The 15,147-nt window shown below is 41.5% G+C and overlaps 1 protein-coding gene across 8 annotated transcripts in view; it reads left to right on the top strand.

Annotated features, from left to right (window-relative positions):
- The window catches only part of USP15 (ubiquitin specific peptidase 15), a 131,695-nt gene that overhangs the window by 16,505 nt on the left and 100,043 nt on the right, over positions 1–15,147 (top strand). For all 8 annotated transcript variants that reach the window (XR_007769402.1, XR_007769420.1, XR_007769426.1 and 5 more), the window contains exon 2: positions 4,849–4,976. Coding sequence is in view for 5 of the 8 variants with exons in the window: in XM_050923363.1 (XP_050779320.1) it covers positions 4,849–4,976 (128 nt within the window). In the remaining 3 variants the exon portion in view is untranslated. The remainder of the gene's footprint in view (positions 1–4,848; positions 4,977–15,147) is intronic.

The raw sequence follows: 15,147 nt of genomic DNA on the forward strand, positions 1-15,147 counted from the left end.
GTTTAGAGGAGAAATGAGAGCAGATGTAAATTAATATTTATTATTTATTAATAAATAACAAATGTAAAAAAGGGAAAGTTGATGAGAATGAATACATATCCAAAGTTAAGAATTGTAGAAATTGATACGGATATCCAGGGGACACAAGGAGAAATGTGTGGCCTGCGGAGTTATGGCTGATAAGGAGAAGTTTTTAAAATATATTAGGAACAAAAATAATCCTGACAATGGTATTGATTCATTACTAGATGGAGACAGTAGAATTATCAGTAATAATGCTGAAAAGGCAGAAGTGTTCAATATATATTTCTGTTCTGTATTTGAGGAAAAAACAGATGATGCAATATCATTATATGTTGATAACACTCTTTCTATTCCACTAGTATAACTGGGGATGATCAACAGAAACTACTGAAGTTAGATGTTTTAAAATCAGCATATCATAGAATATAAGAGTTGGAAGGGACCTCAGGAGATCATCTAGTCCAACCCCCTGCTCAAAGGAGGACAAATCCCCAGACTTTTTTTTTTAAGTCCCTGGTCCCTAAATGGCCCCCTCAAGGATTGAACTCACAACCCTGGGTTTAGCAGGCCAATGCTCTAACCACTGAGCTAGCATATCTTGCATCCATGAATTTTAAAAGGGTTGGTTGATAGTTGGAAACTATTTGCTAAAATCCCCTTCCAGAACTGATCTACCGGAAAGGTAACTTACTAGTGTAGTTCAAAAGGTAGAAGTCTGTGCTCGAGATCTGAAGGTACAGGATTCAAATTCTAATGACCTGTGTGGGAGACCTAATGGTTTCATCTGATAGAATTTGTTTTCCTGATATTTTTTTTTAATATTTTGCACAATTAGAACAGATTTTGTAGTATAAAATGCTTATAATCTGTAAACTGTGGTACGAAACACAGCAAAATACAGGTATTCCACACTTGGGTCATTTATTGCACGTTTTGATTGCTAGTGTCACACACTGGCAGATTTGAAGGTTGAGAGCTATGCTAGCACAAAATGAGTAATTTAACCAAACCATTTTAAGTACTGCACTTCAGGTATACAACAAGACACGTTCAGCTTTCAGTTCCATTACCAAATACTACAGATGTAGAATTAAAGTGAAAATCTGAGGGAGAATTAAAAACCATTATGGTTTTTAATGCAAGATGGATGGTTGAATGGGAGAAGTCACCTTGTAACATACAGTGGAAGAATGCATTCCTGCAGATGCATTCTACATCTAAAATGAGAACCACAGGAAGTTTACTCCTGGGGGAATTCTGTACCACTGCACATGCGCAGAATTTATGTCCCCCACAGATTCCTTTGCTTCCCTGCAGAAAAAATGACTTTCCGGTGAGGGGAGAAAAGGAAAGCCACAAGAGCAGTCATGCGACCGTCCACATCAGTATTTTTTAGTGCCCAGGGCAGCCAGCAGAGAGGTAAATCACTGTGGGGCAGAGGGTGGGCCTGGGGAAGACTTGGCTGGTGGCTCCTATCCTGACCAGGATCAGCTGCTAGTCCCGGCTCTGCTAGGGAGGATGGGACATCCTCTTCCCTGACATGGCATCCAGCACTGGGTCAGACTCCACCCCCAGATTTCTTCCTCAGCTGCAGGAAGCTCTGCAAACTCCCCCTGCCCTCCCACATCACTCATTTCCTACACCAATTGTGCCTCAGCTGCAGGGGGAGGGATCCCTGTGCAAGGAGCTGCTCCCCCATCCACCCAACCCCTGTGCATACAGTCCCCTCTTATCTCACCAACAGGACCGCTGAATTCAGAATTTTGTCAATTTTTAAAAGATCTGAATTCCTGTTTGGCCAGCTCAGCATCAATGATTGCTCAGAGTGTACTGATATCTAACAGATGCAAAAGAAAGGAAAGTTTGAAAGTAGTCAGTAGACTGGGGACTCCATTTATTGTGTGTGTTTTACTTAATGCTTTTCATTTTTGACAATGTTTTTATGTTTGAGGAGTGAATAGGCATGCAGCATGTATTGCATAATATGTCATGCTTTCTATTTCATTAAAGTTTCCTAGCTTGCCTCCCTCACCCCGCCTCCTTTCTTGGCCTTTTCCCAGAAAAAATGTTTACTTCAAGGTTGGAGAATCACAGCATACCTGGTTCATTCATATGATAACAGATAAGTAGGTGGCTTAGCTAGCTAGTTTCTTGTAAACATTATGGAAGAAGTTGCACTTTAGGAAGTTTTAAGTGAATGAGGAAAGGACAGTGGGTTTGTATGCCAGCTCAGGATAATGTTCTGTTTATAGGCAATGTGGGGAACCAAGTGAGGGAAAAAGATTTGATTACGTTGACAAAAAGATTCTCAAGGCTGACAGAACTGGTGGAGCAGTTCTGGAATTATCAAAGTTTCCAAAGACAAGGGTAAAAAAGTCGGGTGAAGTTATGATGGGCCTTTAAGGGTATGTTGGCACTGCATTTAGACACCTATGGCTGGCCCGTGCCAGCTGGCGTGGGCTAAGGGGCTGTTTAATTGTAGTGTAGATGCCAAGCCCAAGCTCTGGGACCCCGTGCTGGGGGCTGGGGATGTCCCAGAGCTCAGGCTCTAGCCTGACTAGAATGTCTACACTACAGTTAAATAGTCCCTTAGCCTGAGTCAGTCGGCATGGCCCAGTTGCGTGTTTTTAACTGCAGTGTGGAAGTATTTTAAGGGGTTCACAAAAACCTTAAATTTAACGTGATGGCAAAATGGGAGCTATTGGGCTCTGAATACAAGTAGGAACAGCATGATGCAGTCAAAATGATGGCCTTAGGACAGCATTTTGCATCTCCTGAAGAAAAAAAGAAATGAGTGCAGGGAGTGCTAATGTAGAGGCTACATTAATCAAGACAGGAGATGAGTGCTGTGGCTGTGTAGAAAATGTTTGATTTTTGTTTTAAATGTGTTGAACACTGCCTGGCTGACTGCTTTGTGGGCATCAGAGTGGAAAGACTTGAAGACTGAAAGGGAGAATAGAGGTTGAGCAGTAACAGGCTGGAGGAGTGGAGAGTCGCACCAGCCCTGCTGGTACAATTTGTCATCTTAGTACATTTTTTCCCAGTTCTGTTATGTTGTTCAAATTCCTGTTTTTCCCTGTTGAATAAAGAAGCTTCTTTGGATCAGTGGTTCTCAGACTTTTGTACTGGTGACCCCTTTCTCATAGCAAGCCTCTAAGTGCAACCGCCCTTATAAATTAAAAACATTTTTTTATATATTTAACATCATTATAAATGCTGGATGCGAAGCGGGGTTTGGGGTGGAGGCTGACATCTTGTGACCCTTCCCCATGTAATAACCTTGCATCCCCCTGAGGGGTCCTGACCCCCAGTTTGAGAACCCCTGTGCTTAACATTCATATGCCCCTTCATGGTTCAGCCACCATCTCAGAGGATGTGCTTCCATGCTGATGATGCTCATTTAAAAAAAAAAAAAAAAGTTAGTTACAATTCTCCCCCAAGTTCTTCAGTCACAAATGTATGTCTCCGGCTCTATTTTACCCACATTCTGCCATATATTTCATGTTATAGTAGACTCGGATGATGACTCAGTGCAAGTAGTTCATTTTAAGAACACTTTCGCTGCAGATTTGAGAAAACACAAAGAAGGTACCAATGTGAGATTTCTGAAGATAGCTACAGCACTCGACCCAAGGTTTAAAAATCTGAACTACCTTCCAAAATCTGAGAGGGATCAGATGTGGAGCATGCTTTCAGAAATCTTAAAAGAGCAACACTCTGATACGGGTACAGAACCTGAACCATCAAAACAGAAAATCTGTTGCTGGTGGGATCTGACTCAGATGATGAAAATGAACATGTGTTGGTCCACACTGCTTTTGATTGTTATTGAGCAAAACCTGTCCTTTGGAATAGTGGTTGAAGCATGAAGGGACATACGAATCTTGAGCGCATCTGGCATGTAAATATCTTGCGATGCTGGCTACAACAATGGCATGTGAACACTTGTTCTCACTTTCAGGTGACATGAACAGAAAGCAGGTGGCATTATCTCCTGCAAATGTAAACAAACTAGTTTGTCTGAGCAGTTGCCTGAACAAGAAGTAGGACTGAGTGGACTTGTAAGCTCTAAAGTTTTACATTGTTTTATTTATCACTTGTACTGATTTTATAGAGGGTTTTTTTTATCTTGTATTATAAACTTTGCTAATTTTAAAAAAGATGGGCGGAATCAAGCAGACTGCACTGTGGAAGAAATCGGTTACGGAGGGATTAATATTTTTCATCTTGTGTTTTCTCTTTGGCCAGTTGCATGGATTCCTCCTTGGAGGAAAAAATAAGTTTCATGGACCTTTAAAAGCATCAGTTTTAAAGGTTACTAAATCAGGTTTGGGAATTGCATGAAGCAGAAGAAATCCAAGCTGACAATTGTAATGCTTTGCATGTGTGTGTAGTAATGCTTGACACGTCCAATCTCTGCAGAACTGACGTATTTTTCAACTGACTGCACTATGGGTCAGTGGGAATTTTGCCTTTACTTCATTAGGTGAAAAATTGAGTTCTGTGTAAAGTACAATTCAAACTGGAAGTTACCTGTGTCTGAAAATTTGAACATGCTGTTGTAATGCTTAATCTTCCTAAAATTAAAAGAGATTGGAGGCCTGAGGAGTGATTGACAGGGTGACTTTAGATATCTGCCGGTGCATTTTTATATATATATATATAGAGAGAGAGACGCACATTTTTAAGATTTCCGATAGATGGTGCCCCTTAAATCAGAGTAATTCACATGCAACTATCCTACCTTATTTTATGTCAGTTATATTAAAGTACTAAAACCATGCTTCAGATTTTGCCAGTAATTCTCTGTTTTCTCTTTTCAAGGTATTTAGTGGATAGTCGCTGGTTCAAACAGTGGAAAAAATATGTTGGGTTTGACAGCTGGGACAAATACCAGATGGGAGATCAGAATGTGTACCCTGGTCCCATTGATAATTCTGGACTTCTCAAAGGTAATTTATTAATATTTACATGGAATAAAGATGTAAACTTAAACTTTTAGTTCAATAATCATTGTTCTCATTGATACAATTTTACTCTGTTGCAGTAATACATCCCACTATGAATTTCTTAAACAGTTTTATATATGTATCTTTGGTAACTTTCGATTACAAAAACAATGTATCTTTATTAACATTTAGTTAATGTAAACATAGTTTGTTCAGACAGTGACAGGTACCCATATTCTTAATGCTTTATTACACTTCATAAATTGGATTGTTATAATACTAGCTGTGGCCTCTGTTATAGTAATATCAGTATTTGATAACATGTAAGGTTCTTTTGATTTTCTGTCTGCTTAGCTTAAGGGTAGCATTGAGTCAGCCACAGAAGTTGATAAACTCAGTGCAAGTTCACTAATATAAGCCCTTGTATGTGTGCAGAAGTTGCACTGCTTCTGCGTGAAACATTTTTAAACAAGTGCAAAATGCTGTGTGTACACTCTAATTTAATTTAAAACAGGCTTATTTCATTTTGCTTAAGTTGATTCCTAATTGACTTAAGCAGAACTGAAGTGTTCACACAGCCTTTTGCACTGGCATAAATTAAATTGTTTTAAAATTACACCTTGAGGCTGTGTCTGCACTACACATCACTGGCAGCAGCGTTTAGGGTACATGTAGCTACAAGCCTCTGTGAAAAGACTGCTGTGTCCACACTGCAGGGTGTAGTTACACATGTCAGTGAAAGACTCTGGCATGGGGGAGACATTATGGGGGGAAAGCTTTAGCAGCTCTGTGGTGCCAGAGCCTTTCACCCTCCGTGGGTAAAGGCTCCAGCAGTGGGGTGCTGACTGGGGGGGGAGAGAGCTCAGTGGTTTGAGCATTGGCCTGCTAAACCCAGGGTTGTGAGTTCAGTCCTTGAGGGGGCTACTTAGGAATCTGGGGCAAAATTAGTACTTGGTCCTGCTAATGAAAGCAGGGGTCTGAACTTGATGACCTTTCAAGGTCCCTTCCAGTTCTATGAGATAGGCATATCTCTATATTAAACCCTTTTCCCACTGCTCCTGTGTTGGGGGCAGGCTCCAACGGCAGGGAGCTGGCAGAGCCTTTCATCCCCACCAGAGTCTTTCCATGCAGCAGGGAAAGGCTCTGCAATGGAGAACTGCCCAGGCTTTTCCCCATTGCCTCACCTTGCCAGAATCTTTCCCTGTTGCAATTCTTTTCCTGTGCAGGGGAAAGGCTCCAGCAGTGGGGATGCAGCAGAATGTTATACTGCTAAAAATATCAGCAAAGACAGGGAGGCATGGCTTGGACGAATAGAGAGCCATGTAGGGTATGTACTTACATGCCCACATCCTTCAGGTTTGTCTTTACCCATTTAAGCCATGTCTCACTGCTAATTATACATGTGCTAGGGGGCCTACATGCGTAGTTACTCTACATGCTGCCAAAAGCAGTGTGCAGTGTAGCGGTGCGCTTAGTTAAACTGGTGCATCTTCCTCATGTAAACAAACCCTAAGACCTTATTGCAGTGACCTCTGAGCACATGAGCAAGATGCATTGTACGGTTCTATGACTGTCTGAAGAAGTTTCCAAAATGAAAATGTGATAATTTAACATTCCTTTATCACTGCCTAAATTAGGATCAATTTAACAAAAATAGTTTATAAAAACTGATACTATTACAGTTATTACTGATCGTAGTAATTTATGCTAGTATAAATTTGTCACTTTCAGTGGCTTCAGAAAAGTATAGCGTAACCTCATAGTGAACTGTGATTTTTTTCTCACACGCACACAAAAAATATGTAATTCTATTCAGTTATCTTTGCTTGGTAGGTTGTGTAATGTTAAAGATCCCCTTCTTCATAAGAAGTATCATAATATATCAGAGCAATGGTAGGTCTAGATCCAGTGGTTCTCAGCCAGGGGTCCGCGGTTCCCTAGGAGCCCGTAAGCAGGTTTCATGGGGTCCACCAAGCATGGCTGGTGTTAGACTCGCTAGGGCCCAGGGCAGAAAGCCAAAGCCCTGTCACACAGAACTGCAGCTTGGGGCTCTGAGCCCTACCATGTGGGGCTGAAGCCGAACCCTAATCAGCTTACCTTTGCAATGCCCCCTGTGGCATGGGGCCCTGGGCAGCTGCCCTGCTTGCTACTCCTTAATGCCAACCCAGGCTTTTATATGTAGAAAAACAGTTGTTGTGGCACAGCTAGGCCATGGAGTTTTTATAGTATGTTCGAGGGACGGAGGGGGGTCTCTACAGAAAAAGGCTAAGAACCCCTGGTCTAGACCAGTATTCTGTGTTTGACAGTGACCAGTACCAGATGTTTCAGAAAAAGATGCAACACTGCCCCATGCAGCCATGATTCCCTGCAATACAAAAATTAAACAGTTCTACCTAATCCCAGGCAGGTGGTGATTTGGCTTATGCTCAGAAGCATGAGGATTTATATCCCGTATGCTAGTGGTCCCCAACGTGGTGCCCGTGGGCACCGTGGCGCCCACCCTGGCATTTATGTGCGCCCGCCTATTGCTCAGCAGGGGAAAGAAGCCGCTGCCCTGTGGTTGCCGGGGACAGAGAACTCCAGGGCTGCGGGTGCTGGTGCTCTCTGTCTCCGGCAGGTGTGGGGCTGCAGCTTCTTTCCAGCTTCAAGAAGAGAAGCCACGGCCCTGTGCCTGCCGGGCACAGAGAACTCCGGGGCTGCTGGACACACAGAACTCCAGGGCTGCAAGCACCAGTGTTCTCTGTCCCCGGCAGGCACGGGGCCCGCCTAGTGCCCAGCAGAGGAGAGATTCCAGGGCCCCTCACCTGCTGGGGACAGAGTACTCTGGGGTTGCAGGCTGCGCAGCTTCTCTCAGGCTTCTCCCTGTACTTCCCAGAACTGCCCAAAAAAAAAAAAAAAGAAAAAAATCCGCTTCGCCTCTGCAGAATGGATGGAATGCTGCCCCATAGCATGTTCTAACACAGGCACCTGCTTGCTCCAGTGGTGCCTGGAGCCAGCCCTGTATGTGAGTATTCTTCCTGCACTCATACTGCTGTTTTCTTGTGCTTTGCAATTTATTTATTTTTTTAACATTTTGCACCAAAATGAGTGGTTCAGATAAGAGACAATGTACATATTATTTCAACCCAGAATGGGAAGAATATTAAATATGTTTTTCATATTATTTAATGTACAAATACAAAATAAGCCTTGAAAAATTGTTGGTGCTCGCCACACTCTTCTAAAAACATGAATGTGCTACTGGCCTCAAAAAGGTTGGGGACCTCTGCCTTATGCAGTTTTATTCTAAACTTGTGGTTTTGAATAGTGCCTCTGGTAAGTTATATATTTTTCGCTCAGTGGGGAGCAGCTGTTGCAAGATTAAGATAAGTTGCCGCTACTTCATTCTTTCCACGTTGGCTGTTTTTGCTCACTCAGAAGGAGGAAGGAAGATGATTTGTAACTGGGGCAGTAGCATCACTGTAGTTAAGAACAAAGGAACAGCCATACTGGGTCAGAACAATGCTCTATCTAGCCCAGTATTCTGTCTCTGACCATGGCAGATGCTTCTGGCAGTTGGAGTTGTAGGTATACCCAGAGCATGGAGTTGCATCTCTGACTATCTTGGGTAATTGCCGTTGATGGAACTATTCTCGGTGAACTTATCTAATTCATTTTTGAACCTGTTTATACCTTTTGGCCTTCACAACATCCCATAAGAATGAATTCCACAGGTTGACTATGCATTGTATGAAGAAATACATCCTTTTGTTTGTTTTAAACCTGCTCCCTGTTAATTTCATTGGGTGATCCTTAAGTCCTGTGTTATGTGAAGGGATAAATAACGCTGCTCTGTTTGCTTTCTCCATATCATTCATGATTTTATAGCCCTCTATACTATGCCCCCTTAGTTGTCTCTTTTCCAAGCTGAACAGTTGAAATCTTTTTTCTCTCTCATATGGAAGCTGTTCCATACCTCTAATCATTTTTGTTGCCTTTCTCTGCATCTTTTCCATTTCTAATATATCTTTTTTTGATATGGGACAACCAGAATTGCATACAGTATTCAAGGTGCGGGACTATCGTGTAGTTGTGTAGTAGCATTACGATATTTTCTGTCTTATTATCTATTCCTTTCCAAATGGTTCCTTACATTCTCTTAGCTTTTTTGATTGCCGCTGCACACTGAACTGATATCATGGATAGTTCTCTGAAAATAACTCCAAGACCGCTTTCTTGAATGGTAACAGCTAATTTAGACGCTATCATTTTGTATGTATAGATCCTTTGGGAGATGCAGCTATTTACCTTTCTCAATTGTAAAAACTGACCGTTTATTCCTATCCTTTGTTTCCTATCTCTTAGCCAGCTACTGATCCATGAGCGGACTTTCTTTATTATCCCATGACTGCATAGTTTGCTTAAGAGCCTTTGGTGTGGGACCTTTTGAAAGTCTACATACATTTATTGACTAGATCACCCTTGTCCACATGCTTGTTGACTTCCTCAAAGAATTTGAATAGTTTGGTGTGGCATGAATTCCCTTTCAAAAGCAATGTTGACTCTTCCCCAACATATTGTGTTTTTCTATGTGCCTGATAATTCCGGAGAGTTTTTTTGTTTTGTTTTACTATAGTTTCAACCAATTTACCTGGTACTGAAGATAGGCGTAGTGATGTGTAATTGTCAGCATTGCTTTTTTTAATAATTGGCATTGCATTAGCTCAGTGGTCCCTAATGCAATGCCTGCGGGCGCCATGATGCCTGCCAGGGCATTTATGTGGCCCGCCCAGTGCTCAGCAGGAGAAAGAAGCCGCGGCCCTGCAGTTGCCGGGGACAGAGAACTGCAGGGCTGCGGGCGCCGGTGCTCTCTGTCCCCAGCAGGCGCGGGGCTGCGGCTAAGCCGGAGAGAAGCCACAGCCTCGCGCCGGCCAGGGACAGAGAACTCCGGGGCTGTGGGCGCTGGTGTTCTCTATCCCCAGCAGGCGTGGGGCCGCGGCTTCTGTCCAGCTTCAAGAAGAGAAGACGTGGCCCCGAGCTTGCCGGGCACGGAGAACTCCGGGGCCGCAGAGAAGCTGCGACCTCGCACCTGCCGGGGACAGAACTCCAGGGCTGCAGAGAAGCTGTAACTCTGTGCCTGCTGAGAACAGAGAACTCCAGCGCTGCAGGCACTGGCTGTCAGGCTTTGGGCCTGCCTAGTGCCCAGCAGGGGAGAGAAGCCAGGGCCCTGCGCCTGCTGGGGACAGAGTACTCTGAGGTTGCAGGTTGCGGGCGCTGGTGTTCTCTGTCCTCACAGCTTCTTGCTGCAGTGCCCAGAACTGCCGCCAAAAAACAAAAACAAAAAGCACGCTCCACCTCTGCAGAATGGACTGAATGCTGCCCCGCAGCATGTGATGCCACAGACACCTGCTTGCTCCACTGGTGCCTGGAGCCGGCCCTGTGTGTGAGTATTCTTCCGACGCTGATACTGCTGTTTTCTTGTGCTTTGCAACTTATTATTTTTTTTAACATTTTGCTCCAAAATGAGTGGTTCAAATAAAAGACAACGTACATATTATTTTAACCCAGGGTGGGAAGAATCCTATTGCTTTATTGAAAATAAAAGGAAATGTGTTTGCTTATTGTGCGGGAGTTCTGTTGCAGTGCCGAAAAAACATAATGTCAAACGCCATTTCCAAACTAATCGCGGCTCTTTTGACATTAGCCATCCACTTAAATCTGAGTTGAGAGAGAAGAAAATTAATCAACTCAAATCAAACCTATCTGCCCAGCAATCTGTTTTCACTAGACAAGAGGTAAAGACTAAAGGTGCTACTATTGCTTCCTTTAAAATTGCTCATCTGCTCGCAAAGAAGAAAAAACCCTTTCAAGATGGTGAATTGTTGAAGGAAGCATTTTTGATGGGTGCTGATTGCCTGTTTCCAGGATTTCCTAACAAAGGTGAGATTTTGTCGGCAGTATGAGACTTACAGTTATCAGACAACACAGTTAAGAGGATGATACATGCAATTTCAAGCGACATGCAAACTCAGCTAAAGGATGACTTGGAAATATGTGACTGGTTTTCACTGCAATTCGATGAGTCGACAGATATATCGGATACAGTGCAGTTGGCAGTTATGATGAGGATGGTATTTAGTGACTTCACCGTAAAAGAAGAGTTACTAAAAGTATTGCCTATGAAAGGGCGAACAAAGGGTGAGGACATCAATAATTTATTCAAATCATATGCATCATCAATTAGTATGCCACTACACAAGCTGTCTGCGATCACCACTGATGGGGCACCAGCAATGATGGGCAGAACCAATGATGGGCAGCACCAATGGATTCATTGCGCTCTGTAAGAAGAATGAATCCTCTCCGAACTTTGTCTTATCATTGCATTATCCACCAAGAAGCTTTGTGTGTCAAAGTTCTCTCTTTTTTCAACATGTCATGAATATCGTTATTAAAATAATTAACTCTATTCAAGCGAAACCTTTGCAACACTGACTTTTTTTAAGGCCCTGTTGGAAGATGTTGATGATAAACAATCTGATCTTATCTTGCACACAGAAGTACGATGACTGAGCAAAGGTAAAGTTCTTGCACGTTTTTTAAGGCTAATAGAAGAGATCAAAGAATTTTCTGAAGCCCACAAATCGAACCTTCGAGCAACTAGAAGACTCCAGCTGGTTAATGGACTTGGCTTTTCTTGCCGACATCAGTGACAAATTGAACGTTTTAAATTTGAGCTCCAGGGAAAAGACAAACATGTGGCTCAAATGTAAAATCATTCAAAGCAAAACTGATCTTGTGAATGTCACATATGAAGACGAAGTCTCTTGAACATTTCCCAAGTATGAAAAAAATGGTTTGTGACAGTGATTTTAACCCATCACCATTTGTTATCCACATTCAAACAGTTCTGGAACAATTTGAAAAGAGATTTCAACAGTTCACCATCATTGAGCCTGTAGTTGCCTTTCTTGTGAATCCTTTTTACTTGCCAAATAGAGGTAACAGAAATGGCTGCATTGCAAGTCTCATTCAAGTAAGAACAGAAGATGTGGAACTGGAGATTTTGGACCTTCAAAATGATATTGTTCTAAAATCCTGCGCACCAGATGAAAACTTTTGGAATCTGGTTTACCGAAAAAAGTTTCCTACCTTAAAAAATGTAGCATACAAAATAAAATCTTATTTTGGTTCCACTTATCTGTGGAAAGTTCTGTTTTCAACAGTGAACATCATAAAATCAAAATACAGATCTCAGCTTACAGAAGCCCATCTTGATGATTGCTTACGAATGGAAATATCATTCTACTCTCCCAACTATGAAAAATTGGCTGAAGAAATGCAGTGCCAAAAATCACACTGACTTTATTAGAAAAATCATGTGAATTAATGATACCTATTTTCCTTTAAGTGCTGATGAGCGCATATGATTAACTTGTGTTTAACTTTTTTCATGTTTGTTTGTTTGTTTATTGGAATACAGATACAAGTAACAATACAAAGAATATTTTTAATTAACCATAACTGGCTATCTATGTTAAAGTAAGAATAATAAATATATTTGGACCAGCAGTTCAACAATGTTTTACTTTTTTAAAATAAATAAGATGAAGACTGATATTTATTTTGTAAAAACTCCTTAATTTTTCTTATAGGTAGATAAAAAGCAAATTCACGTGGTGAGGTGAAAGAGTAATTGACGAATAATTTAATACTTTTTACATGTACAATTACCTTTTTTATCTTATGATTCATATATTATGTAATATTAAATATCAAGTTTTTCTTATTATTTAATGTGCAAATACAAAATAAGCCTTGAAAAATTGTTGATGCCCGCCATACTCTTCTGAAAACATGAATGTGCTACTGGCGACAAAGGTTGGGGACCACTGCATTAGCTATTCCCCGGTCATCAGGTACAGAGGCTGATTTAACCAACAGATTACATACCACAGCTAGTCTGCAATTTCCTGTATGGTGAATGCCATCTGCTCCTGGTGATATATTACTGTTTAATTTATCAACCTGTTCCAAAATGTCCTCTATTGACACCTCAATCTGGGACAGTTCCTCAGATTTGTCACCTAAAATGAATTGCTCGAGTGGGGATATCTCCCCCATATTTCTCTGCTGCGAACACCAATGCAAAGAATTCATTTAGCTTCTCTGCAACAGCCTTGTTTTCCTTCAGTGCTCCTTTAGCTCATCGATCTTCCAGTGGCACCACTGATGGTTTGGCAGGCTTCCTGCTTCTGATGTAGTTAAAAGAAATATTGCTGTTTAGCTTTTGTCTTTTGTTGGTTGGTCTTCAAATTCTTTCTTGGCCTTCCTTTTATACTTGACTTTCCAGAGTTTTGCTCCTTTTTATTTTCCTTACTAGGATTTGACTTTGAATTTTTGAAGGATTCCTTTTTGCATCTAACTGCCTCTTTTACTCCACTGTTTAGCCATGGTAGCATTTTTTTGTTCCTCTTACTGCTTGGTAATTTTTTATTTGGGGTATGCATTTAGTTTGTGCCTCTATTATGGCATTTTAAAATAGTCTCTGTGCAGTTTGCAGAGATTTCAGCCTGGCGACCATTTCTTTTAATTTCCATTTAAGTAGCCTTCTCATTTTTGTGTAGTTCCCCCTTTTAAAGTTAAATGTTACTGTGGGAGATTCCTTTGGCACTTCCCCTCTCCAACAAATGTTAAATTTAATTACCTTATGGTCACTATTACCAAGCAGTTCAGCTATATTTGCCTTCTGGACCAGATCCTGTGCTCCGCTTAGGACTGAATCAAGAATTGTCTCTCTCCTTCTGGGTTCCAGGACAAGCTGCTCTAACCAGCAGTCTTTTGTGGTATCTAGAAGTTTTCTCTCTCATCACTTCCTGAAGTGACACATACCCAATCAATACAAGGACAGCTGAAATCCTCAGCTGCTATTGTTTTCTGCATTTGGAGCTTCTCTAATCTCCCTGAGCATTTCACAGTAATCTTAAGAATGATGGAATGCAAGCCAAAATAGAGAAAGAACAGGTTAAAAAATATTTAGGTAAGTTAGATGTATTCAAATCATCAGGGTCTGATGAAATTCATCTTAGTGAATCTAAGGAACTAGCTGAAGCAATCTTGGAACCATTAGCAATTATCTTCAAGAACTCATGAAGGATGGCAAAGTCTCAGAAACTGAACAAGGGCAGACATAGTATATGCCTTTTAAAAAGGGGAACAGTGAGGACCCAGGGAGCTATATATAGGCTGGCTAGCCTAACTTCAATACATGGAAAGATACTGGAACAACTTACTGTACAATTTTTAAATGTGATGCTTTGGGGTTCAACCCAGACCACTAAGGGCTTGTCACTCCATGCCCTGCAACTCTGGGTGCCTTCAGAGCTATGCTGAAGACACAGGTGGCCCTGATGCTCACAGCCAGCTTACAAGTATGCAGGTCACACCCTGGCTTCCATCACCCAATTACTTTTTGCATGGTGACCCCAAAACCTGCCCAGTAACTAATTTCTCCAAAAATGTCTGCCCTGTTGTATCCAGCCCTTTTCTGGAACGCTCACAGAATTAAAGGTTGTTGCTCCTTGAAAGAGTTGGTAAACAACAACTCATAAATTTAACTGGGGTTGACAAACACTTTTATTTCAATCTCAACACTGAATTTGGTTTATATTAAAAGTAAAACAAGTTTATTAAACAAAAGGTCATAGATTTAAGTGATACCAAGTATAAGTAATAAATATAGACATGGTTACAAACCAACAGAAGTAGAAATATGCTTCTAAGAGTAAAATTTAATTTTAGCAGTTAGTCTTTCGCAAGCAGGTTTCTCACCTATATTTTATTCCCAGAGACTTCAGCCTTCTTAGCTGAAGGATCCAACATTCTGTGATTTCAAGAGCTCTGGCTCCTTCAGCTCCTCAAGTGATGGATACCAAAGTCGCTTTCTGTTTCTGCTTATATCTCACAAATTTCATTTACCCTGTTATCAGAGGCAGGGAGGCTTCCTTCTGTTCTTCCATCCTGTTGACTTCCCACCCACTGCTATTTGATATGAAAATGGGTCTTATGTTGGTTTGATACCATAATGCTTAATTTACATTGTAGACACGAAGATGGCTATCTTCCCTCCTGTTCAGGAGAAAATCTGTGTTTGATCACAGACTTTAAAGCATAATATCAGTGGGTATCCATAATT

This window comes from Gopherus flavomarginatus, chromosome 1, assembly GCF_025201925.1.
Source record: "Gopherus flavomarginatus isolate rGopFla2 chromosome 1, rGopFla2.mat.asm, whole genome shotgun sequence".
In the NCBI taxonomy this organism is placed as follows: Eukaryota; Metazoa; Chordata; order Testudines; family Testudinidae; genus Gopherus; species Gopherus flavomarginatus.